The sequence below is a fragment of the Scyliorhinus torazame genome, chromosome 14, assembly GCF_047496885.1.
Source record: "Scyliorhinus torazame isolate Kashiwa2021f chromosome 14, sScyTor2.1, whole genome shotgun sequence".
In the NCBI taxonomy this organism is placed as follows: domain Eukaryota; kingdom Metazoa; phylum Chordata; class Chondrichthyes; order Carcharhiniformes; family Scyliorhinidae; genus Scyliorhinus; species Scyliorhinus torazame.
Window position 1 is genome coordinate 13,410,982 of NC_092720.1, and position 26,337 is coordinate 13,437,318.

At 52.1% G+C, this 26,337-nt stretch overlaps 2 protein-coding genes across 3 annotated transcripts in view; both read left to right on the top strand.

Annotated features, from left to right (window-relative positions):
* dynlt2b (dynein light chain Tctex-type 2B) overlaps nucleotides 1-26,337 on the top strand; it is an 832,392-nt gene that overhangs the window by 324,813 nt on the left and 481,242 nt on the right. The window lies entirely within an intron of this gene.
* The window catches only part of tnfsf10 (TNF superfamily member 10), a 39,750-nt gene continuing 23,880 nt past the window's right edge, over nucleotides 10,468-26,337 (top strand). Inside the window, exon 1 of one of the 2 annotated variants that reach the window (XM_072473713.1) lies at nucleotides 10,468-10,694. In XM_072473713.1, coding sequence (XP_072329814.1) covers nucleotides 10,572-10,694 — 123 coding nt within the window. In that variant the 5' untranslated portion in view covers nucleotides 10,468-10,571. The remainder of the gene's footprint in view (nucleotides 10,695-26,337) is intronic. The other variant, XM_072473712.1, reaches the window with a different exon arrangement.

The following is a 26,337-nucleotide window of genomic DNA, read 5'->3' on the forward strand; positions in this document are numbered from 1 at the left end:
CGTTCAGGTGAGAGGGTCGTTCAGGTGAGAGGGTCGTTCAGGTGAGAGGGTCGTGCAGTTGAGAGGGTCATGCAGGTGAGAGGGTTGTGCAGGTGAGAGGGTGGTACAGGTGAGAGGGTTGTGCCGGTGAGAGGGTCATGCAGGTGAGTGGGGCGTGCAGGTGAGAGGCTCGTGCAGGTGAGAGGGTCATGCAGGTGAGAGGGTCGTACAGGTGAGAGGGTCGTGCAGGTGAGAGGGTCGTGCAGGTGAGAGGGTCGTGCAGGTGAGAGGGTCGTGCAGGTGAGAGGGTCGTGCAGGTGAGAGGGCCGTGCAGATGAGTGGGTCGTGCAGGTGAGAGGGCCATACAGGTGAGAGGGTCGTGCAGGTGAGAGGGTCATGCAGGTGAGAGAGCCGTGCCGGTGAGAGAGTCGTGCAGGTGAGAGGGTCGTACAGGTGAGAGGGTCGTGCAGGTGAGAGGGTCGTGCAGATGAGAGGGTCATTCAGGTGAGACGGTCGTGCAGGTGAGAGGGTCGTGCAGGTGAGAGGGTCGTGCCGGTGAGAGGGTCATTCAGGTGAGAGGGTCGCGCAGGTGAGAGGGTCGTTGAGGTGAGAGGGTCATGCAGGTGAGAGGGTCGTGCAGGTGAGGGAGTTGTGCAGGTGATAGGGTCGTGCAGGTGAGAGGGTTATGCAGGTGAGAGGGTCGTGCAGGTGAGAGGGTCATGTAGGTGAGAGGGCCGTGTAGGTGAGAGGGTCGTGCAGGTAAGAGGGTTGTACAGGTGAGAGGGTTGTGCAGGTGACAGGGTTGTGGAGGTGAGAGGGTCGTGCAGGTGTGAGGGTCATGCAGGTGAGAGGGTCGTGCGGCTGAGAGGCTCGTGCAGGTGAGAGGGTCATGCAGGTGTGAGAGTCGTGCAGGTGAGAGGTTTGTACAGGTGAGAGGGACATGCAAGTCAGAGGGTTGTACAGGTGAGAGGGTCCTGCAGGTGAGAGGGCCATGCTTGTGAGAGGGTGGTACAGGTGAGAGGGTCGTGCAGATGAGAGGGTCGTACAGGTGAGAGGGTCGTGCAGGATGAGAGGGCGTGCAGGTGAGAGGGTCGTGCAGGTGAGAGGGTCATGCAGGTGAGAGGGTCGTGCAGGTGAGAGGGTCATGAAGGTGAGTGGGTCGTGCAGGTGAGAGGGTTGTACAGGTGAGAGGGTCATGCTGGTGAGAGGGTCAAGCAGGTGAGCGGGTCATGCAGGTGAGAGGCTCATGCAGGTGAGAGGTTCATGTAGGTGAGGGTCATGCAGGTGAGAGGGTCCTGCAGGTGAGAGGGTCATGCAGGTGAGAGGCTCATGCAGGTGAGAGGTTCATGTAGGTGAGACGGTTATGCATGTGAGAGGGTCGTGCAGGTGAGAAGGTCGTACAGGTGAGAGGGTCGTGCAGGTGAGAGAGGCGTGCAGGCAAGGGGGGCGTGCAGGTGACAGAGGCGTGCAGGTAAGAGGGTCATCCAGGTGAGGGTCCTGCAGGTGAGAGGGTCGTGCAGGTGATAGGGTCATGCAGGTGAGAGGGTCGTGCAGGTGGGAGGATCGTGCAGGTGGGAGGGTCACGCAGGTGAGAGAGTCGTGTAGGTGAGAGGGTCGTGCAGGTTAGAGGGTCGTACAGGTGAGTGGATCGTGCAGGTGAATGGGTCATGCGGGTGAGAGCCTCGTGCAGGTGAGAGGCTTGTGCCGGTGAGAGGGTCGTACAGGTGAGAGGGTTATGCAGGTGAGAGGGTCATGTGGGTGAGAGGGTCATGCGGGTGAGAGCGTCGTGCAGGTAAGAGGGTCGTTCAGGTGAGAGGGTCGTTGAGGTGAGAGGGTCGTGCAGTTGAGACGATCATGCAGGTGAGAGGGTTGTGCAGGTGAGAGGGTCGTGCAGATGATAGGGTCGTGCAGTTGAGATGGTCGTACAGCTGAGAGGGTCATGCAGGTGAGAGGGTCGTGCAGCTGAGAGGGTTATGCAGGTGAGAGGGTGATGCAGGTGAGAGGGTCGTTCCGGTGAGAGGGTTATGCAGGTGAGAGGGTCGTGCAGGTGAGAGGGTCGTGCAGGTGAGAGGGTCATGCAGGTGAGAGGGCCATGCAGGTGAGAGGATTTTGCAGGTGAGAAGGTCGTGCCGGTGAGAGGGTCGTGCAGGTGGGAGGGGCTTGCAGGTGAGAGGGTCATGCAGGTGAGAGGGGCGTGCAGGTGAGAGGGTCGTGCAGGTGAGAGGGTCATTCAGTTGAGAGGGTCGTGCAGGTGAGTGGGTGATGCAGGTGAGAGGGCCGTGCCGGTGAGAGGGTCATGCAGGTGAGAGGGGCGTGCCGGTGAGAGGCTCGTGCAGGTGTGAGGGTCATGCAGGTGAGTGGGGTGTGCAGGTGAGAGGCTCGTGCAGGTGAGAGGGTCATGCAGGTGAGAGGGTCGTACAGGTGAGAGGGTCATGCAGGTGAGAGGGTCGTGCAGGTGAGAGGGTCGTGCTGGTGAGAGGGTCGTGCAGGTAAGAGGGTCGTGCAGGTGAGAGGGTCGTTCAGGTGAGAGGGTCGTACAGGTGAGAGGGTCGTGCAGATGAGAGGGTGATTCAGGTGAGAGGGTCGTGCAGGTGAGAGGGTTGTGCAGGTGAGAGAGTCATGCAGGTGAGAGGGTCATTCAGTTGAGAGGGTCATGCAGGTGAGAGGGACGTGCGGGTGAGAGGGTCGTGCAGGTGAGAGGGTCGTGCAGGTGAGAGGGTCATTCAGGTGAGAGGGTCGTCCAGGTGAGAGGGTCGTGCAGGTGAGAGGGTCGTGCAGGTGAGAGGGTCGTGCAGGTTAGAGGGTCATTCAGGTGAGAGGGTCACGCAGGTGAGTGTCGTTGAGGTGAGAGGGTCGTGCAGGTGAGATGGTCGTGCAGGTGAGGGAGTCGTGCAGGTGATAGGGTCGTGCAGGTGAGAGGGTTGTGCAGGTGAGAGGGTCGTGCAGGTGAGAGGGTCATGCACGTGAGAGGGTCGTGCACGTGAGAGGGTCATGTAGGAGAGAGGGTCGTGCAGGTGTGATGGTCGTACAGGTGAGAGGTTCATTTAGGTGAGAGGGTCATTCAGGTGAGAGGGTCGTGCAGGTGAGAGGGTCGTTGAGGTGAGAGGGTCGTTGAGGTGAGAGGGTCATGCAGGTGAGAGCGTCGTGCAGGTGAGAGGGTCGTGCACGTGAAAGGGTCATTTCGGTGAGAGGGTCGTGCAGGTGAGAGTGTCGTACAGGTGAGATAGTCATGTAGGTGAGAGGGTCGTACATGTGAGAGGGTCATGCAGGTGAGAGGGTCGTGCAGGTGAGAGGGTCGTACAGGTGAGAGGGTCATGTAGGTGAGAGGGTCGTGCATGTGAGAGGGTCATGTAGGTGAGAGGGTCGTGCAGGTGAGAGGGTCGTACAGGTGAGAGGGTCATGTAGGTGAGAGGGTCGTGCAGGTGAGAGGGTCATGTAGGTGAGAGGGTCGCGCATGTGAGAGGGTCATGTAGGTGAGAGGGTCGTGCAGGTGAGAGGGTCGTACAGGTGAGAGGGTCATGTAGGTGAGAGGGTCGTGCAGGTGAGAGGGTCATGTAGGTGAGAGGGTCGTGCAGGTGAGAGGGTCGTGCATGTGAGAGGGTCGTGCAGGTGAGAGGGTCATTCAGGTGAGAGGGTCGTGCAGGTGAGAGGGTCGTGCAGGTGAGAGGGTCGTGCAGGTGAGAGGGTCGTGCAGGTGAGAGGGTCGTGCAGGTAACATTGCCTCACAGGTGGGAGTTTTTGTATTGATTAAAACTTCCCTCTGACCCGACACTTCTCTGTGAGGAATGTCCTGGGAACCTGGCAAATGTTTCCCCTTCTATCCCAGTGTTATTGAGACCAGGGACTGGATTCTCTGATGTTGGGGCTCTGTCCGGAGGGCCCGTGGCATTTTGCGTGGGAAATATCAGCACCGATCCTCCGACCGGTGAGGGGATTGCAACCCTGCCACGTAAAGTGCCAAGTCTCACCGATATAAACGGCCAGAGAATTGCCGGATCCGTGGCCGCGCATGCGGTTAGGCCGCCCAGCATGGTGCCGACCATACGCAGACCTGACCGCAGCACGGCACCCCCTGACTGTGGCGGCGCTGGACACAGTCGCCGGGTCCCCGACCACTGAGACGGCGCGGGACGGCAACTCGGCCCATCGGGGGCGGAGCCTTCAGGTGACACCCTGATGCCGTCCCAAAGGTTAGGAGGGGTTATTGGGTTACGGGGATTGGGTGGATGTGACGGTTTAAGTGGGTCGGTGCAGACTCGATGGGCCGAATGGCCTCCTTCTGCACTGTATGTTCTATATCAGGGCAGGTCACCAAAAGGGGGAGAGGTTTAGGGAGGGAATGCCTGAGCTTAGCGTGCTGCCAATCAAGATGTAGCCAGCAATCAGGGAACGATTAAAATTGGGGTGGCATCGAAGCAGGGCAAAGATGTCAGAGTGAGGGGCAAGAATGTGATGATTGACTCCTTCCTCCTGAGGTGGGTGAAGAGAATTCCGCGGATGTGAATCAGACAAATGAAACCTCAGTGTTTCTCCTTCCCCGATTTATAGGAATTCAGATTTATGCTCAGTGATATGATTTACTGGAAATGCGAACTTTCAGTTTCTATCCAACTGGCTGACTCCATCTTTTAACCTGACCTCAGGCTGTGTGCAACAATGGAAGATTTTAAAACATAGAAACAAGTGGGAAGATTTATGGCATGTTTATGATCCCAAAGTTTGGCAGTGCCAAACACAAAGAGCCGTCTAAACTAATCCCACTTGCCAGCCCGTTGTCTGGGGTGCTGTGTGCTCAGGCATTTTAATTACAAATCCAGATACTTTTTAAATTAGTTGAGGGTTTGTGCCACTGTTGCCCTGCCAGGCTGTGAGCTCCAGACACCCACCACTCTCTGAGTGAAAACATTTCTCCTAATTTCCCAGCCAATCTTCCCATCAATGACTTTAAATACATGCCCCCTGGTGATATCTGCAAAAGGAAATGACCTATTTACTCTCTCTCGGACTTTCATAATTTTATACAACTTAATTCAATCTTCCTTTGGCCTCCGTTGCTCAAAAGAAAATAACCCTTTCAACCAATTCAGCCTTTTCTCATCGCTAAACTTTTCCATTCCTAGTTGCATCTTTGTAAACGTTCTCTGTGTAATCTCCCCAGTGTGATGGGCAGCACGGTAGCATTGTGGTTAGCACAATTGTTTCACAGCTCCAGGGTCCCAGGTTCGATTCCAGCTTGGGTCACTGTCTGTGGGAAGAGTCTGCACATCCTCCCCGTGTGTGCGTGGGTTTCCTCCGGGTGCTCCGGTTTCCTCCCACAGTCCAAAGATGTGCAGGTTAGGTGGATTGGCCATGATAAATTGCCCTTAGTGTCCAAAATTGCCCTTCGTGTTGGGTGGGGTTACTGGGTTATGGGGATAGGGTGGAGGTGCTGAACGTGGGTAGGGTGCTCTTTCCAAGAGCCGGTGCTGACTCGATGGGCCGAATGGCCTCCTTCTGCACTGTAAATTCTATGATCTATGATCACATCCTTCCTGCATTTCGGTGACCAGAACTATATCTGGTTGATTGTATTTTTGTGTGAGTTTGTAAAACTACGAGAGGATTTGAATACAAACTAGTACAGGAGGAGGCTATTCAGCCCGTCGAGCCTGTTGCACCAATCAATAAGGTTGTCAGGGATCTGTGGCAGGGAGTTTCCAGTCCTGGTTCTGTCAGGCGGGCAAGGCGAACGAGAGCTATCATGAGAAGGCCAAAATCATGAGAAGGCCAGCCGCGATCGTCCCCTCTCCTGTCAGTGGTGGGCCATGTTTCCCACTGTTCAACGCTGGCAACCTCATTATGATACATTTGCATATGATTCTTTTATTCGTTCATGGAACATGGCGGCGCCGGCTGTGCCAGCATCTATTGCCCATCCCTAATTGCCCTTGAGGGGGAAGTTAAGAGTCAAAAACATTGCTGTGGGTCTGGAGTCACGTGTAGGCCAGACCGGGTAAGGACGGCAGATTTCCTTCCCTAAAGGACATTAGAGAACCAAGGGCACGATTCTGTGAAAACCGGCGGGGCGGGCAACTGCGGTGCGAAGGAATGGCATGAACCACCCCGGCGTCAGGCCGTCCCGTTTGGGCCACGCCGGCCAGCGAGGGAGGGCTCAGCGCCGAAGGGCCTCTGCCGGACGGGGCAAGTCGGCGCATGCGCGGGAGCGCCAGCGTGTGCTGGTGTCATCCCAGCGCATGCGCAGGGGGGGTTCATCTCCGCGTCAGCCATCGCGGACTGTTACAGCGGCCGACGCGGAATAGAGTGCCCCCACGGCGCAGGCCCGCTCGCGGATCGGTGGGCCCCGATCGCGGGCCAGGCCACCGTGGGGGCAACCCCCGGGGCCAGATCCCCCCCCGCCCCGCGCCCCCCCGAGGCCGCCCTCAGAGCCAGGTCCCGCTGGTTAGTACCTGTCGTAACATACGCCGGCGGGACCGTCCGAAAACGAGTGGCCACTCGGCCCATTGCAGGCCGGAGAATCGCCGGAAGGGGGGCGGGGCGCTGCCAGTGACCTGGCGGGGGGTCGGAGAATCCCGCCCCATATCTTTCAGGATTTGTGGGAGGAAACCCGCGCAGACACGGAGAGAACGTGCAGACTCCGCACAGACAGTGACCCAGCGGGGAATCGAACCTGGGACCCTGGCGCTGTGAAGCAACTGTGCTAGGCACTGTGCTGCCGTACCGCTCAAACCTTCTTGGGTAGAGAATTCCAATAATTCACACCTTTTGAGTGCAGAAACTTCTCTTCATCTCCGTTCCAAATGATCGTTCTGCTCATCCTGCACCCCGTGTTCTCGATTCCCCGACGAGAAGGAACAACCTCTCAGTATCTGCCCTATCAAAAACCCCGACAGAATTCTGTAGGGTTCAATGGAATTGCCTCTCATTCTTGAAAACGCCAGAGAATAAAAAAACAATTTGTTCAGCCTCTTATCAAAGGATAACCTCCCCATCCCAGGGACTATCCTAGTGAACCTTTGCTGTACCATCTCCAATGCAAGTACATCCTTCCTTAAATGTGGAGACCAAATCCAAGACAAGGTTGAAGCATTTATAACCATCCCCATCCTTCAGCCAATCTGATTCACTCCACGTGATATCAAGAAATCATAGAATCATAGAATTTACAGTGCAGAAGGAGGCCATTCGGCCCATCGAGTCTGCACCGGCCCTTACAAAGAGCACCCCCACTGAAGCCCACGATTCTACACTATCCCTGTAAGCCAGTAACCCCCACTTAACCTTTTTGGACACTAAGGGCAATTTATCATGGCCAATCCACCTAACCTGCACATCTTTGGACCGTGGGGGGAAACCGGAGCACCCGGAGGAAATCTACTCAGACACGGGGAGAAAGCGCAAACCCCGCACAGAAGTGACCCAGCCGGGAATCGAACCTGGGACACTGGAGCTGTGAAGCAACTTGTGCTAACCACTGTGCTACTGTGCTGCCCTATGTTCGGATTATGATCAAACCTTCAGAGCCTCCCAAGAAAGGAAGAAAAAGAAAAAGGAAAGGAAGGCTGGAACTAGCGGAATGAACCCAGAGGATAACGAGGGGTCAGGAACCAACCCAGGCTCCGTATTTCCCTGGCAGATGCTAAGCAACCAGCAATGAAGAGAAGGACAGGTCACTCAATCAAAGAACAATAAAAAGTACAGCACAGGAACAGGCCCTTCGCTCCTCCAAGCCTGCGCCGACCATGCTGCCCGTCTAAACTAAAACTAAATCAACCAAACTGGTGACCCACCCCCCAGGGGAACAACAGGACATCCACCAAGCACAGGACCCGTCTCATCCCCAGGCTCCCGTGCACCGGAGAAGCAAAATTCAACCTCCCAGGATGCCCCCGACAAACACCCTCACGAAGGGACGTCCCAAGCCCCCAGGGGAAACAGGACACTCACCACAGCACCGGATCTGGTCTAATCCAGCACATCCCGACTCACAGGAAACTACAATTCTAACTCGGACATTACCACTTCACCAGTTGACTCTTGCTCATCAGCAGAATGATGGAAGGTTTTTTAAAAAATATATATTTATTCAAATTTGTCAACAGATTTTCAACAACCCCCCCCCCCCCAACAAAAAAAAAGAAACAAGAACACAACAATCAAAAATTATACAAAAATTATACATTGGATTTCCCCCAAATACAATAACCCCCCATATGACATTTCAAAGCACCAATAGGGAAGCCCCCCCCACCCACCCAAACGCCCCCCAAAAGAACCCCCCGCCCCCGCCCCCCCCGCCCCTGGGCTGCTGCTACTGCTGACCTCCTCCTAACGTTCTGCGAGATAGTCGAGGAAAGGTTGCCACCGCCCGAGGAACCCCTGCACAGACCCTCGCAAGGCAAACTTTATCCTCTCCAGCTTGATGAACCCAGCCATGTCATTGATCCAAGCTTCCACAGTAGGGGGCTTCGCGTCTTTCCATAATAGCAAAATCCTCCGCCGGGCTACCAGGGATGCAAAGGCCAGAATACCGGCCTCTTTCGCCTCCTGCACTCCCAGCTCGTCCGATACCCCAAATAATGCCAACCCCTCACTCGGCTTGACCCGGGCTTTCACCACCTTGGACATAGTCCTCGCAAAACCCCTCCAAAACCCATCCAGTGCCGTTCACGACCAGTACATGTGGACGTGATTTGCCGGGCTTCCCGACCACCTCCCACATCTGTCCTCCACCCCAAAGAACCTACTCAACCTCGCCCCTGTCATATGCGCTCTGTGAATAACTTTGAACTGTATCAGGCTGAGCCTGGCGCAAGAGGAGGAAGAATTAACCCTACTCAGGGCATCAGCCCACAGACCCTCATCTATCTCCTCCTCCAGCTCCTCCTCCCACTTGCCCTTTAACTCCTCCATCGAGGCCTCCTCCTCTTCCTTCAGCTCCTGGTAAATCGCCGAAACTTTGCCTTCTCCAACCCATACACCCGAAGTCACCCTGTCCTGAGTCCCCTGTGCCGGGAGCAGCGGGAATTCCCTCATCTGCCGCCTCACAAACGCCCTCACTTGCATGTACCTGAAAGCGTTTCCCGGGGGTAACCCAAACTTAAGCGCCAGCCCCCCCCTCCTGTCCCTGCTACGCTCCAGAAACACTCTCTTCACCCTCGGGGTCTTATTCGCCCACACAAAACCCATGATGCTCCTACTTACCCGTTTGAAAAAGGCCTTGAGGATCATAATGGGAAGACACTGGAACACAAAGAGAAACCTCGGGAAGACCGTCATTTTGACCGACTGCACCCTATCCGCTAGTGAGTGGCAGCATATCCCATCTTTTAAAATCCTCCTCCATCTGCTCCACCAACCGCGTCAAATTGAGTTTGTGCAGGGCCCCCCAACTCCTAGCTACTTGGATCCCTCGGTACCGAAAGCTCCTTTCCGCCCTCTTCAGCGGTAGCTCGTCTATGCCCCTTCCCTGGTGCCCTGAATGCACCACAAAGAGCTCACTCTTCCCTACGTCGAGGTTATACCCCGAAAAGTCCCCAAACTCCCTTAGTGAAAAGTCCCAAACTCCCTTAGGAATGATGGAAGGTTTTGTCGTCATGCTATCAAGCGGCACTTACTCAGCAATAACCTGCTCAGTGAAGCTCAGTTTGGGTTCCGCCAGGGTCACTCAGCTCCTGACCTCATTACAGCCTTGGTTCAAACCTGGACAAAAGAGCTGAACTCAAGAGGTGAGGTGAGAGTGACTACGCTTGACATCGAGGCAGCATTTGACCGAGTGTGGCATCAAGGAGCCCGAGCAAAACTGGAGTCAATGGGAATCAGGGGAAAATTCTCCACCGTTTGGAGTCATACCCGGCACAGAGGAAGATGGTTTTGGTTGTTCGAGGTCGGTAGCCTTGTATGCTATGGTGTTTTAGGTCATCTAAACTCTTCTTAAATGTTGTGAGGGTCCTTCTCCCCCTCCCCCCGCCTACAGATTCCCACCACCCTATGGGTAAAATGTTTTCCCCTCAAATGCCCTCTGGGTGTAGCTTCAGCACCTCGCCAACACCTTCTCAAGGGGCAATTCGGGATGGCCAATAAACACTGGCCTGGCCAGCGATGCCCATACCCCATGGACAAATATTTTTTTTTAAAAGTTGTCGGGCTGGAGAAAGTTAGTGAGGTGGAGAGGGTCGAGGTCACGGGGGCGATAGACAGACAAAGCGGGGGACGTTTGAACCTGAGATTTTGGAGGAACTGTGTAACTTCAACATGGTCAGTAAAATAATTGGGTCCTCAAATCCCAGTGGGGCACCTGCGGAATGTTTGAGGTTGATTGGCCGGTGTTGAATTCAATAGTAATATTTTACCGCGTGTGCTGAGGTCTGAAATGCCAACTCCTGGTCCAAGGCCCCACTGATAAACTGCTTAAACAGCCCAACTCACAGCGAAACTGAAAGGGGAGGTTTGTTTTTCTCCGGCTAGAAAATCAAAAGGAATTTTTTTTTTTACACAGTTCGCTATAACTCCTCCTCCGGATTCTGCTGCTCAACAAAAACTCCTCTCCCCAACTCAAAACATTTGCCTTAAACTTACAGCGAGTGTCATTCACGATGGGGACCAGCAGCAATTCGATTACTGCCCAGAGATTGGGCTTTGCCCTGAGCTCTGTCCTCCTGCTACAGTGTGTGTGCATGACCCTGACCTTCTTGTACTTTCACAGCGAGTTAAAACAGGTAGGCTGCAGACAAGTTTATATTCCTCCCTCTCTGCCGGGTTCAGTTCAAAATTGGTGGGTGGGGGGCAATTCAGCTGGGCGTCTATTTAATCTCAGTTTCATGAATTGCAGTGCACAAATACAAACATTGTTGTAGTTTTATTGCACGAGTGATTCAGATTCTAAATGCAAAAGCAAAATAATAATTGTGCACAGGCTTTGCCAATGCAAACTGAACCAAAGAAAACATTTTGCAAACTTCATGAGAAAATGGGAAACTGTGATTGAGACTGGAATGTGTGATTGTAACTCTGCCTTTGCATGGCAATTAAACATCCCTCTGTACATTTCAGACGTTGTGCCGGGCATTTAAGGGGTTAAACAAAACTCAGACAAAGTTGTTGACTCTGAGCCACAAATGGCCCAGTTCCCCGCCCTTCTGCTTTGAAAGAAAAACAAGCCCATCGCCAAAATGTCGCATGAAATGAAAATCGCTTATTGTCACAGTAGGCTTCAAATGAAGTTACTGTGAAAAGCCCCTAGTCGCCACATTCCGGCGCCTGTTCGGGGAGGCTGGTACGGGAATTGAACCGTGCTGCTGGCCTGCCTTGGTTTGCTTTCAATTTAGCCCTGTGCTAAACCAGCCACAAGGTCACATTGTTACTTGAAAAGTGGCCAACTATTTTTCAAACAAAACACAGCAGGCAGGGCAATTTTTAAAATACCATTTTGCTCTGGTTGATCCAGTTTTCGAACAACAAAACAAATTGATTCTCAGGGCATCAGAGCACACTGCCAGTTTAATACCAGTGAGGAGGAGCTGCTTGTTTTTTTGGAAGCCTGTGAATAGATTTTACCTGCAGTCAGGGACATCTCTTTCTGTTGGATTAAGTTTTGTTTTGAATGTTTAAGTGGAGGTAGGCTCTGTGCCAGGTAGGCTCTGTGCCAGGTAGGCTCTCGACCAGGTAAGCTCTGGGCCAGGTAAGCTCTGGGCCAGGTAAGCTCTGGGCCAGGTAAGCTCTGAGCCAGGTAAGCTCTGGGCCAGGTAAGCTCTGGGCCAGGTAAGCTCTTGGGCTAGGTGCTTTGTCTACTGTTAACTTGCTTGTGCAACATCTCACGAAGGAGGGTGCAAGTGTCAACAGCTCTTGATGCCAGGTGGAGAACTGCCGATCACACCTTTCAGCACCTCTGCCAAGCTCTGAACCAAGGAAGTACCGAGCCAGCCAACTGGCGCACAGTAAGATCCCACAAGCAGCGTTGGAGTAAGGGTCAGATAATATTCTGTTCTTGTGAGGTCTCATGAGGGATAAATATTGGCCAACATTTGAGTTTGATAAGGTTCCCCATGGTCGGCTCATGAAGAAAGTAAGGAGGTGTGGGATAGAGGGAAATTTGGCCAATTGGATAAGTACCTGGCTATCACATAGAACACAGAGGGTGGTGGTGGATGGAAAATGTTCAGACTGGAGACCAGTTACCAGCGGTGTACCACAGGGATCAGTGCTGGGTCCTCTGCTATTTGTGATTTTTATCAATGACTTGGAGGAGGGGGCTGAAGGGTGGGTCAGTAAATTTGCTGATGACACCAAGATTGGTGGAGTAGTGGATGAGGTGGAGGGCTGTTGTAGGCTGCAAAGAGACATTGATAGGAAAAAAGAGCTGGGCCGAAAAATGGCAGATGGAGTTTAACCCTGATAAGTGAGAGGTGATTCATTTTGGAAGGAAAAATTTGAATGCGGATTACAGGGTCAACGGCAGGGTTCTGAGGAATGTGGAGGAACAGAGAGATCTTGGGGTTCATGTCCAGAGATCTCTGAAGGTTGCCACTCAAGTGGATAGAGCCGTGAAGAAGGCCTAGAGTGTGTTAGCGTTTATTAACAGGGGGCTTGAGTTTAAGAGCCGTGGGGTTATGCTGCAACTGTACATGACCCTGGTGAGACCACATTTGGAGTATTTTGTACAGTTCTGGTCACCTCATTATAGGAAGGATGTGGTAGCATTGGAAAGGGTGCAAAGGAGATTTACCAGGATGCTGCCTGGTTTGCAGGATAGGTCTTATGAGGAAAGGTTGAGGGAGCTAGGGCTTTTCTCTTTGGAGCGGAGGAGGATAAGAGGCGACTTAATAGAGGTTTATAAGATGATGAAGGGGATAGGTAGAGTGGATGTTCAGAGACTATTTCCTCGGGTGGATGTAACTGTTACAAGGGAGCATAACTATAAGATTCAGGGTGGGAGATATAGGAGGGATGTTCGAGGTAGGTTCTTTACTCAGAGAGTGGTTAGGGTGTGGAATGGACTGCCTGCTGTGATAGTGGAGTCGGACACTTTAGGAACTTTCAAGCGGTTATTGGATAGGCACATGGAGCACACCAGAATGGGAGCACACCAGAATGACGGGGAGTGGGATAGATGATCTTGGTTTCGGACAATGCTCGGCATAACATCGAGGGCCGAAGGGCCTGTTCTGTGCTGTACTGTTCTATGTACCTAGCCCCTCAATGTTGGGGCGCAGCCCCCAAAGATGCGGAGCATTCCGCACCTTTGGGGCGGCGCGATGCCCGTCTGATTGGTGCCGTTTTGGGCGCCAGTCGGCGGACATCGCGCCGTTTCGGGAGAATTTCGCCCCAGATTCCCACCACTCTCTGGGTGAAAAGGATTTTCCTCAAAACCCCCTAAATCTCCTTTTCCTTACCTTAAATCTATGTCCCCTGGTCATTGACCCCTTTACAAAGGATAAAGGTTTCTTCCTATCTACCCTATCTACGCTAAATATGGATGGTATGAGGTGGACGCATGGCCAGGAGGGTATTGGAAAAACTGGCACTCTACCACAAGAAATGTGGAACAGAAATCTAAATCTGCCTTGGCGAATTTGCATAGCCATTAATAGACCCTGTAAGTTAGCTGGAAAGCTGTGATTGACTTCCTCGAACAGTTTTGTGCGTAGTAGATTTTTCAGCCTTGAGCATGTTTGACGGGGTTAACCATTAGCTCATCAGGGTTCTCTACGCAAATTTGGACTTTAATCATTGTCCCCTATAAAGTCTGCAAACGTTGTTGGTAGGTCCAAAGATTGGACAGATTTTAAGAGCCAGCAAAAAATGACTAAAATATAATAAAGAGGCAGAAAGCAGAGCATGAGAGAAAGCGAGCTAGTAATGTAAAAAAAAGAATAGTAAAGTTTCCACAAGTATTTGAACAGGAAACGAATAACAAAAGTTATTGGTGGTCCTCTGGAGGCTGAGTCAGGGGAATTGATAATGGAAAATGAAGAAATGGCAGAGGCGTATTTCCTGCCTGTCTTCTCTGTCGAAGACCACACAAAGGTACTTGAAAATCAAGAGGTGGTAGCTTCAAATAATCACCATTTCCAGGGACAAAGAGCTGGGAAAACTATTAGACTTAAAGAATAACAGGTCCCCTGGACCAGATGGCCTGCATCCGAGGTTTTAAATGAAGTGATGGCACAGATAGAAGACCAGAGATTCCAGAGATGAGGGACTTGTCTGAAGAGAGAGAGTTTAGGCCTAAACTCGCTGGAGTTTCGAATGATGAGAGGAGAACTAATTGAGGAATTTCAGGTGCTAAAGGGGATTGACAGGGTAGACGTCGAGCGAATGTTTAACTCTTGTTGGACATTCTAAAACGGGAGGCCATAGTTTTAGGCTAAGGGGCAGCAGATTGAAAACAGAAATGAGGAGGAATTACTTCACTCTAAGGAATTCACTGCCCCAAAGTGCAGTGGATGCCAGATGACTAAACACATTTAAGGAAAAGATAGACAGGTTTTTAACTAGGAGCTGGATGAAGGGTTATCGGGAACGGGCAGAAAGGTGCAGTTAAGGCCGAGAGGAGAACAGCCATGAATGGCGGAGCGAGCTCGAGGGGCTGAATGGCCAACTCCTGCTCCTAGTTCTTATGTTCTTATGCATCGGTTATAATGTTCCAAAATTCCTTCGATTCTGGAAAGGTTCCAGCTGATTGGAAAGTAGCGAATGTACTATCTTTGTTCAAGAAAGGAGGGAGGCAGAAAGCAGGAAATCTGACTTTAAATGAGTTGGATGAAAGGACCGAACATAAATGAGCTAATACTGTAGATGACACCAAGACAGGTAGGAAAGTAAGTTGGCAAGAGGAGGAAGAGAGTCTGTAAAGGGATATAGAGAGGTTACGTGAGTAGGCAAAAAATTGGCAGATATAATACATGGAACATACAATGCAGAAGGAGGCCTTTCAGCCCATCGAGTCTGCACCGACCCACTTAAGCCCTCACTTCCACCCTCTCCCCATAACCCAATAACCCCTCCTAACTTTTTTGGTCACTAAGGGCAATTTATCATGGCCAATCCACCTAACCTGCATGTCTTTGGACTGTGGGAGGAAACCGGAGCACCCGGAGGAAACCCACGCAGTCACGGGGAGAACGTGCAGACTCCGCACAGACAGTGACCCAAGCCAGGAATTGAATCTGGGACCCTGGCGCTGTGAAGCCACAGTACTATCCACTTGTGCTACCGTGCTGTCCAAATTAGATGAAGTATGATGTGAGAAACGGTGAACTTGTCCATTTTGGCAGGAAGAATAGAGAAGCAGAATATGACTTAAATAGAAGGTTCTGGAGAGCAGACAGGAAAGTGGAACTGAGACCATAGCCAGACCAGCAATGAACTTATTAAATGGTGGAGCAGGTTTGAAGGACCAAATAGCCACTGCTCCCACGTTCCTGTGTACAGAGTCTCCAGATTGGCCAAATGCTCAGCAGAAGTATGAATGTTCCATCCTCATTCCTTGTTTGTTCACCAGGGCTGTTGACCCCCGTGTTTGAATGCAGTGATGCAAATCTGACTGTCACGCAAACTCCTACTCATCAATAAAAATCCTTGAGCTTCTAAGGAACCTTGTACAACCTCAGGATAGCCCAAAGCATTTCACGCTGCTACACGTCTGAAAGATATCACTGTTACAATATTGGAAAATAAGCTCCCAAAAAATGAAAGTTGCCATTGGCTGTTTTCCCCTCTGACAGAGGGCTGACTGGCGTTGGGGCGTGATCTACCGACTGTGTCCAGCCAGACCCGGAGCAGGACGGGGCAGGTAGATCCCAGGAGAGGCCTCCCCCCCCCCGGGGTTCCCGCCGCCGTTACACCTCGTAAGATCGAACCAGATCTTGGAAAACGCCGCGATCTGGATCCCACCCACAATGGGCAGGACCCAGCCTTGCACGGCTAAGTGAATTTAAAAGCCATTTAGCCTTGTTGCTGCCGATCGAACGGCATCGACTGGCCTCGCCGAGGAGACCCCAGCCAGCTGCCCTTCAGTACTGGTCCCCACAAACAGGAACCACGTGGAACGGTACCTGGGGAGGTCTCGGGTACCAGGGGATCGGAGGCCTCCGGATGGCCGGCCTCCCAGCAGGGTGGCAACGCACCCTGGCAATGCCACCTTGGCACACTGGGTGCCAGGCTGGCAATGCCAGACTGGTAGGGGCACTGCCAAAGTGCCATGCTGCCAGCGCCAATATCGGGTGTGGGGGTGCCCTTCTCGTGTGAGTTGGGATGGGGGGGGGGGGGGAATTTGAAGACCCCGCAACATGTAAGTTGGGTGTTGGGGGGGGGGGGTCCAGGGATCGCGTCGGGGGTGGGGGGGGGGATTCAAGAGAATGGGGCACCATTTAAAAATAGCGTCCTGATCTCTTCCTGCATGCAGGAACTCCGCTTGTCGGAGCCCCTCTGTGCTGGAAATGCCGCTAAGTGTGGCTTTGGGGGGCATTCCCCATCGGGCCACCAAAAAAACCCAGAGTGCCGTTAAATAGCGGGGTTGTTCCCAATGCTGAATGGACTCAATTTTTTTCCCAGTTTGATCGCACCCGTGGTGGGGCCTTCATGTATAATCTCGGCTGGTACGGGGATTGAACTCACGCTGTTGCCATTGCTTCACATCACAAACCAGTCGTCCAACGGACTGAGCTAAACCGACCCAGTGTGATAAATGAGCAGATAATCGTTTTTTTAGTGATGTTGGCTGAGGGATAAATAGGACACTGGGAGATGGCCTCTGGTGCTTTTCAGAATAGTAGCAATGGGGTCTTTTTCGTGGGAGACTTGGCCTCACCAGACAGAGAGGAAGAGTATCTGCCTGGATTTTGTGTTCCGGTCTCTGGAGTGGGACCTGAACTCCTGACTTACTGCCTTGTCATTCAGAGAACATCCAACTCTCTCGCACTGTACAAATGACACACGATCTGTTGTATAGATGAATCTGAGATACCTCCCTTCAGAGAACAGAAACATTCCTGCTGAATAGACTGAAGAAAGTGTGTTACTGATTGAAGCTATTCTTTATTTTCCAGCAGCACAATAGAGGGACTTTTCATGCCCATATCATTTACGCTTTCTTTCAGCTTATATTTTCAACCCTGGAATTATAAATTAACTATAGTGTTGGTGGTACAAACTAACAGCCTGTTCCAAATACATTTGTGGGTGATTAGTACCTCAAATTTCAGACAACGTTTTGGGCTGAGGATGGGACAATGGGATTACGCGGTGGAGCAACAAAGCATCGACAAGATGTGATGCAGCAAGTCACCAGGTCTCCTTCCAAAACCTGAGACCTCTGCCATCTATACAAACAAAGGCAGCAGAGTCATGGGAACATCACCCTTGTTCAAATTCCCCTCCAAGCCACGCACCAACCTGACTTGGAAATATGTCGCTGGTCAAAGACATTACAGTGCAGAAAGAGGCCATTCGGCCCATTGAGCCTGCACCGGCCCCTGGAAAGAGCACCCTACCCAAGCCCACACCTCCACCCGATCCCCATAAACCCCATAACCCAGTAACCCCACCCAACATGAAGGGCAATTTTGGACACTAAGGGCAGTTTATCATGGCCAATCCACCTAACCTGCACATCTTTGGACTGTGGGAGGAAACCGGAGCACCCGGAGGAAACCCACGCACACACGGGGAGGACGTGCAGATTCCGCACAGACAGTGACCCAAGCCGGGAATCGAACCTGGGACTCTGGAGCTGTGAAGCAATCGTGCTGACCACTGTGCTACCGTGCTTCACTGTCACTTCATCAAAACTCCAGGGACTCCCTCCCTCACAGCACTGGGGTGTACCACGCCGCATGGGGTGCAGTGGCTGGAGAAGGAAGCTCACCATCGCCCATGTTAACCACGGGGTGATTAATAAATACAGGAAGGGTACATTGACCTTGATGGGGAACATTGTAAATTCACCAGAATAGTACTGGAGCTGAAAGGGTTCGAATACGAGGGCAAGTTCCATAGGCAAGGCAGGTACGGTAGCATTGTGGATAGCACAATTTCTTCACAGCTCCAGGGTCCCAGGTTCGATTCCGGCTTGGGTCACTGTCTGTGCGGAGTCTGCACATCCTCCCCGTGTGTGCGTGGGTTTCCTCCGGGTGCTCCGGTTTCCTCCCACAGTCCAAAGATGTGCGGGTTAGGTGGATTGGCCATGATAAATTGCCCTTAGTGTCCAAAATTGCCCTTAGTGTTGGGTGGGGTTGCTGGGTTGTGGGGATAGGGTGGAGGTGTTGACCTTGGGTAGGGTGCTCTTTCCAAGAGCCGGTGCAGATTCGATGGGCCGAATGGCCTCCTTCTGCACTGTAAATTCTATGAAATCTATGAAATATGAAATGAAAAATCGCTTATTGTCACAAGTAGGCTTCAAATGAAGTTGCTGTGAAAAGCCCCTAGTCGCCACATTCCGGCGCCTGTTCGGGGAGGCTGGTACGGGAATTGAACTGTGCTGCCGGCCTGCCTTGGTCTGCTTTAAAAGCCAGCTCTTTAGCCCTGTGCTAAACCAGCCCCTCAAGGTGTTTAAAATGATACAGTGATTTGATAGGATAGGTGAAGAGGAATTATCTCCTCTGATGGGTGATGGGGTGAATACAGAACAAGGGGCACATTCCTAAAGTTAGAGCCAGGCTGTTCAGAGATGATCTCAGGAAGCACTCCTTACACAAAGGGAATGGAGGTTGTGAGAAAAAACCTTTTCACCCAATGGGCGGTTCCGGCCTGGAAGGCACGGCCTGGAAGTGTGGTGGAGGCAAGTTCACCCGCGGCGTTCGATGATTGCTAAGCAATGTGCAGGGCAACAGGCAGGGGAATTGCACTAATGATGTTTGTTTGGAGAGCCGGTGCAGACACGATGGGCCGAATGTTCTCCTTTTGCGCAGTAACAAGTTCTGTGTAGTTTGGGACTCTCCCCAAAAAGCTGTTTAGACTGCGCGGGGGGGCGGGGGGGGGGGGGGGGGGGGGCTGTAAATTTCAGGGGGAGGGTATCAAGGGATATGGAGTAAAGGAGGGTAAATGGAATTGAGGTGCAGGTGAGCCATGATCGAACCGAATCGCGAGGCAGGCTCAAGGGGCTGACTGGCCTCCTTCTGCCCCTGTGGAAACTGATGCACAGCTGCACGCTTGTTTTCATGGCTCATGGCTTCAAAGGACTGAAGCTACAGACTGGCCTTCGTGGGTATACACAAGCATGTTATTGCAACATGAAGCTGATGTGGCCAGACGGTGCAGAGCGTGGGAGGAGGCGGCAGTATATTTGTCTCAATGGGACGCTGCAGGGAAAAGTTGTCTCCATTTGAGGGGAAGACTTGGACTGATTCCATCCTTGTGGTTGAACGTTGTTGGAATCTGACGAGTCAGCGATTGAATGTGCCGCTTCACGCAGTGGTTAGCCCTGCTACCTCACGGCGCCGAGGTCCCAGGTCCGATCCTGGCCCCGGGTCACTGTCCCTGTTGAGTTTGCACATTCTCCCCGTGTCTGCGTGGGTCTCACCCCCACAACCCAAAGATGTGCAGGTGAGGTGGATTGGCCTCGATAAATTGCCCCTTAATTGGAAAACATTAATTGGGTACTCTAGATTTTAAAAAACCAGAATGTGCCGCTTCAGACTGCATTCCATGCTCAAACAGCATGGAACAGCATTAGGATCTGGGCAGCATAATGGTCAGGTTACGGCGTTAGTGGTCTGGACTGATACCCTTGAGACGTGGCTTCAGACCCCCACCAGGGCTGCTGGAGAATTTTGATTGAATTATCCCAATATATCTGGAATTTAAAATCTATCGTCAGCAACGGTGACCATGAAACTACTGAATAATTATTTTAAAACCATATCGTTCACTACTGCCCTTCAGGGAAGGAAATCTGCTATCTTTACCTGGCCTGGCCTACATGTGACTCCAGACCACCAGTGAAATAACTCAGCAAACCACTCAATTATATTCATGAAGTTGGTGCACCATCACCACTTCCAGGGATCAGGGAGTCCACAGTGCAGGTTGCCCCTCCTAGCGTGGCACTGACAGAGTGCTGCACTGTTGGAAGAACCATCCTTAAACCGAGGCCCGGCTACATGTTTCCAAACGATGTTCGAGCAATTATTTGAATTAAAACAGAGGAGATACCTACCAACCCCCACCCTCCCTCCCCCACTCCCTCCCCCACGTCCTCCCCCCACTCCCCCCCACTCTCTCCCCCACTCCCTCCCCCACTCCTTCCCCATCCCCCTCCCCCACTCCCTCCCCCACTCCCTCCACACTCCCTCCCCCACTCCCTCCGCACTCCCTCCCCCACTCCCTCCCCCACTCCTTCCCCATCCCCTCCCCCACTCCCTCCCCCACTCCCTCCCCCAGTCCCCCACCCACTCCCTCCCCCACTCCTTCCCCATCCCCTCCCCCACTCCCTCCCCCATGCCCTCCCCCACTCCCTCCCCCACTCCCTCCCCCACTCTCTCCCCCACTCCCTCCCCCACTCCTTCCCCATCCCCTCCCCCACTCCCTCCCCCACTCCCTCCCCCACTCCCTCCCCACTCCCTCCCCACTCCCTCTCCCACTCCCTCCCCCACTCCTTCCCCATCCCCTCCCCCACTCCCTCCCACGCTCCCTCCCCGCGCCCTCCCCCGCGCCCTCCCTGCGACCTCCCCCACGCCCTCCCCCACGCCCTCCCCCACACCTCAAACCTGCAATCCGCTGACCCCTGAGGGCTGGGGACTGTCCCATAGTGCATCGGGGGCTTGGGGGGCGGGGCGGTCGCGGGTCGTGTTGGGGGCCTCGGAGATTGGGATGCCATTCGCTATACTGAGGAATTCCGGCGAGCAGAGCTCCCCGGTGTAGAAAACGGGGCAATGTGTGGCCTCGGCCACGCATTCCCCACTGAGGTCCCTTATCTGATGTGAGCGGTGTTGAATAGCCACGTGTTCCTCGGCATTGAGAGTGCCGGGAAACACACGGTTAAGACGCTCACTGGGGGACTCTGTTCCCTTTTAGTTGAATCGCGTACTATATGTTTCAATCAGCTCACCGCTTACTGTTCTAAGCCCCAGTGGATGCAGGCACAGCTAAATAAGGAGACCAATACTGTACACAATACTCCAGATGTGATCTCACTAGTGCCCTGTACAAGTGGAACGTGACTCCCTACTTTTGTATTCAATTCCCCGCACAATAAATGATAACAGCCTATTAGCTTTCCTAATTACCTGCTGTACCTACATACTCACCATTTGTGATTCATGCACTAGGATTCCCAGATCCCTCTGTATCTCCCTCTGCAATCTCTCATCATTTTCTATTCTGCCGGCCGAAATGGACAGTTTCACATTTTCCCACATTATACTCCATTTTCCAGATCTTTGCCACTCACTTAACCTTCTATATCTCTTGGCGCCTCTTCAAAATTTACTTTGCTCCCTATCTTTGTGTCATCAGAACATTTGGCAACTATCCCTTCAACCCCCTCATCCAAGTCATTTATCTAAATTGTAAACAGTTGAGGTTCCAGCACTGATCCCTGTAGCTCACCACTTGTTACATCTTGTCAACCTGAAAAAGGCCTATTTATGCCTACTCTGTACTTCCTGCCAGCCAGCCAGTCTTCTACCCATGTTCTAGCCATACCAATATGTTACCCGCTGCACCATGAGCTTTTATTTCCCGCAATAACCTTTGATGTGGCACTTTATCAAATGCCTTCTGGAAATCTAAATACAGTACATCCACCAGTTCCCCTTTATCCACTGTGCAGGTTCCTTCCTCAAAGAACTTCAATAAGTTGGTTAAACATAATTTCCCTTTCACAAAACCATGTTGACTCTGCCTGATACCGTAAACTTATCTAAGAGTGCTGCTATAAATTATTTTACAATAGCTTCTAACGTTTTCCCCATGACTGTGTTAAGCTAACAGACCAGTAGTTTCCTGCTCTCTGTCTTCCTTCTGGTCATGTATCACATTGCTGTTGGGATCTTGCTGTGTGAAAATTATCTGTGGCATTTCCTATGTTACAACAGTGACATTTCCAAACATACACCATTGGATGCGGTGCACTTTGGGATGCCCTGAAGTCGCGACAGGCGCTATATAAATGCAAGTCTTTACTTTCCCCCTCCTCACATTGCCTTTTCTTCTGTAAATACCCAGGCACTTTTCATTGTGGGAAAGCAATATTTAAAAGTCGCCTTGAAAAATAATGTGCTCGGCCATATTCGGGGTGTCGGACCAGCCAGGGTTGGAAACGGGTGCGGCGGCAGATGTTGTAGCCTTCGCCTCGTTGATCGCCCGAAGGCGGATCCTGCTGGGGTGGAGAGCAGCCTCTCCACCCTGTGCCCTGGCGTGGCGGGGGGACCTGTTGGAATTCTTGACTCTTGGAAGGTTAAGTTTGAACTGAGGGGAAGGATGGAGGGGTTCTACAATTCATGGGCATTATTCATCATGCACTTTCAAGAACTGGATAACATCGAACATTAGTTGAGGGGGTGGGTGGGAGGGTTGGGGGGAGGGGGGACTGTATGTATTAATGGTGACTATGGGTGATTCCGGATTCCTTTTTGTCATTTGTTTATGTGAACATACGAGCTAATGTTTGGGGTTTGGTGGGAGGATGGGATCGTTGTTATTGATATGGGGATTGACATATTTGTTACTGATTATTGTTTGTTGTTGGTGGGTGTAAATTTGGGAGAAAATGTGAAAAAGGAGGAGAATAAAAAATATTTTTTTTAAAAAAGGAAAAAATGTGCTGATTGTTTTCGATATGCCTCTGAGAGTTGGCTTATAGTCTTGTGCCAAGATGGTAGAGAAAAGCAGCCTTTCAAATCCAGCCATTTGTGTCCTTCAGTTATTGTTTGGAGTGCTGTGACAATCTGGCTGGTCGGCAGGGTTTGAAGAGGCAAGTTTGTTCTGCTAATTGAGTCTGAGTTTTCGGTTGCTTGCTGTTGCTCCAGCCCAGAGAGTCGGAGGTTTTCCGTAGAGCAGACACTTATTGTCAAAAATGTAAGCCAGGCATCAGAGCTGAGTGTTATTCGGAGGGTTCTTCCTCAGATCCCCTGCGCTGTTTAATTAGATTTTCTTAAGTGGAGGGATTGACTGTCATGGCCAGGAGACGGAGTGGGAATGGGATTGGGCTACAGCCAACTTGCTCTGCAATTCAATCATGAACGTCTGCATCAACTCCGCATTCCCACCCTACCCTCAAGTGGGGCGGCGCGGTGGCACAGTGGTTAGCTCTGCTGCCTCACAGTGTCAGGGACCCGGGTTTAATCACAGCCTTGGCTGACTGTGTGTCTCCCCGTGGGTTTCCTCCGGGTGCTCCGGTTTCCTCCCACAACACAAAGATGTGCAGGTTCGTTGGGGTTATGTAGACAGGGCAGTGAGCCTGGGTAGGGGTATTAATGTGGGGAAAGCTCCAGCCAACGCATTGCACAGCTAGATCCCACAAACCAACAATGTGATAACAACCCGATAATTCATTTCAGTGATGCTGATGGAGAAAAATCATCCATGACACCGGGGAGAACTCTCCTGCCCTTCTTTAAAGTAGTGCCATGAGATATTTTACCCCCCCCCCCCACTTGAGAGGGTGGATTAGGCCTCATCCGAAAAGCAGCATCTATGGCAGTATTTCCTTGCTGTTGCTTATGTTCAAGCTTTAGTGGGACCCAGAACCACTTGAGTGAAAGGTAAGACTTCAGCCAACTGTACCATGGCTAACAAATCACGAAGGCTCGGGAAAGTTAACAGCAGGATGGGTTGTTTTGTCTTTACTCTGTCTTTTATATTAGTTTGTAAAGGCCATTCCTGTATATTACACACCAAATGATGCACAGACTTGTGTGCGATCCCAGACATTTGGATGTTGACTGTAGCAAAAGCAGCCCCTCCCTGTCCAATTGAAAAAGAAACTAGGCTGTTCAAATATTGATCAGGCTTGGTATCGAGCCTGTAACCGCCCTTGGAACAGAACTGCTGCCTCCTTCAACATCATCGGTGTGTCTCCAGCAGTGCACGATTTGAAACATTCTGGTTTTAGAGCGGGGTTTCTAATTTGTCTGACACATGTAGGCCTGCCTGGGAATGGAGGTGGGATACCAGTCTGCAGGAAATGTGCATTATATTTAATTCAGCAGAAACAAAAACAGCTCACAGGAGCTGGGAGCAAGGAAATGAAGTTTACATAAACAAATCCATCCCTGCTTCCTGCTTTGTCAGTGCGTGTTGATGAGGAATAATTAATCTAAGTGGATAATCTCCACGGTAATTATTTCACTGTTTAGATTCATAGAATTTACAGTGCAGAAGGAGGCCATTCGGCCCATCAAGTCTGCACCAGTCCTTGTAAAGAGCACCCCACTTAAGCCTACGCCTTCACCCCATCCCCGTAAACCAGTAGCCCCACCTAACCTAAGGGCAATTTATCATGGCCAATCCACCTAACCTGCACATCTTTGGACTGTGGGAGGAAACCGGAGCACCCGGAGGAAACCCACGCAGACACGGGGAGGACGTGCAGATACACACCGCACAGACAGTGACCCAGCGGGGAATCGAACCCCGATTCTCTGCAGAGCGATCGGCGGGCCGGCCTCTCTGGCAGGGGGCCTCCTTTCCTACGCGCCGGCCCCTGGAGCCCTGCGCCATGTTGCGTCGGGGCCGGCGCGTTGAAGGAGGCCACTGCGCGTGCGCGAGTTGACGCCGGCGCCACTGCACATGCTCGGATCCCGCAGCACCAGTTCGCGCTGGGATCGGCAGCTGGAGCGACAGCATTTACGATGGCGTGGACACTCTGCCGCGGGGTTAGAGAATCCCGCCCAAGGTTCTTGGGCCAATATTAATCCTTCAAGCAGCACGACAAAAACAGATGATTTGTTCATTATCTCTTGCTGTTTGTGGGAGCTTGCTGTGCACAAATTCCCTGCCGTATTTCCCTGCCTTACAGCAATGGTAAACAACAACAATTTGCAGTTATACAGAAACTTTTAATGCAGTCACTCATCCTGCTCCACAGGAGTGATTGTCAGACAAACTTTCTTAGGGCAGGTAAACACAGATCTAGTCAAAGAGGCAGTTTCAATAAGTAATAGAGAGAGAGTGGGAGAGAGAGTGGGGAGGGAGAGAGAGTGGGAGGGAGGAGAGGGAGAGAGAGAGAGTGGGAGAAAGAGTGGGAGAGAGAGTGGGAGAGAGAGTGGAGAGGGAGAGAGTGAAGAGGGAGAGAGGGAGAGAGGGAGAGAGTGGAGAGAGAGGAGAGGGAGACAGTGGAGAGGGAGAGAGTGGAGAGGGAGAGAGGAGAGGGAGATGTGGTGATGTGCATCAATGTAAATGCATGTCGGCTAGCTAGACACTAGAGGGAGCACCAAAGACATCACACACACACACTCAACCAATAGATCAGGTAGATAGGAGACAACCAATGGACATTCACGATACACACAGAGGTGATACGACCACAGGGGGGCATTACACCAACCCATATATAAAGGACACCACACACATAATCTGCCTCTTTCCAGTGGAGACAGTCAGTGAGTAGAGACACGGGGTTGATTCAATATCACTCCCACCACGTGGATTGCAGCAACTGGTTAGTCAGTCTGGGTAGCTATAGTAGGATTAGCAGTAGTGTCGAACCCGAGTAATAGAAGTGTAAATAGTTTAATAAACGTGTTGAAGTTACCTCCACGTCTGAACCTTCCTTTGTCAAGTGCACCACAAGGAAGCCGCTTATGTTACACCTACAACATAACAAATCAGGAGAGAGGAGAGGGAGAGAGTGCAGGGGGAGAGAGTGCAGGGGAGAGAGTGCAGGGGGAGAGAGTGCAGGGGGAGAGAGTGCAGGGGGAGAGAGTGCAGGGGGAGAGAGAGTGGAGATGGAGAGAGGAGAAAATGAAATGAAATTAAAGTCGCTTATTGACACAAGTAGGCTTCAAATGAAGTTACTGTGAAAAGCCCCTAGTCGCCACATTCCGGCACCTGTTCGGGGAGGGCCGGTACGGGCATTGAACTGTGCTGCTGGCCTGCCTTGCTCTGCTTTCAAAGCCAGCGATTTAGCCCTGTGCTAAACAGGGCAGGGGGAGAGAGAGAGGGCAGGGGGAGAGAGAGAGGGCAGGGGGAGAGAGGGCAGGGGGGAGAGAGAGAGGGCAGGGGGAGAGAGAGAGGGCAGGGGGAGAGAGAGAGGGCAGGGGGGAGAGAGAGAGGGCAGGGGGAAGAGAGAGAGGGCAGGGGGAAGAGAGAGAGGGCAGGGGGAAGAGAGAGAGGGCAGGGGGAAGAGAGAGAGGGCAGGGGGAAGAGAGAGAGGGCAGGGGGAAGAGAGAGAGGGCAGGGGGAAGAGAGAGAGGGCAGGGG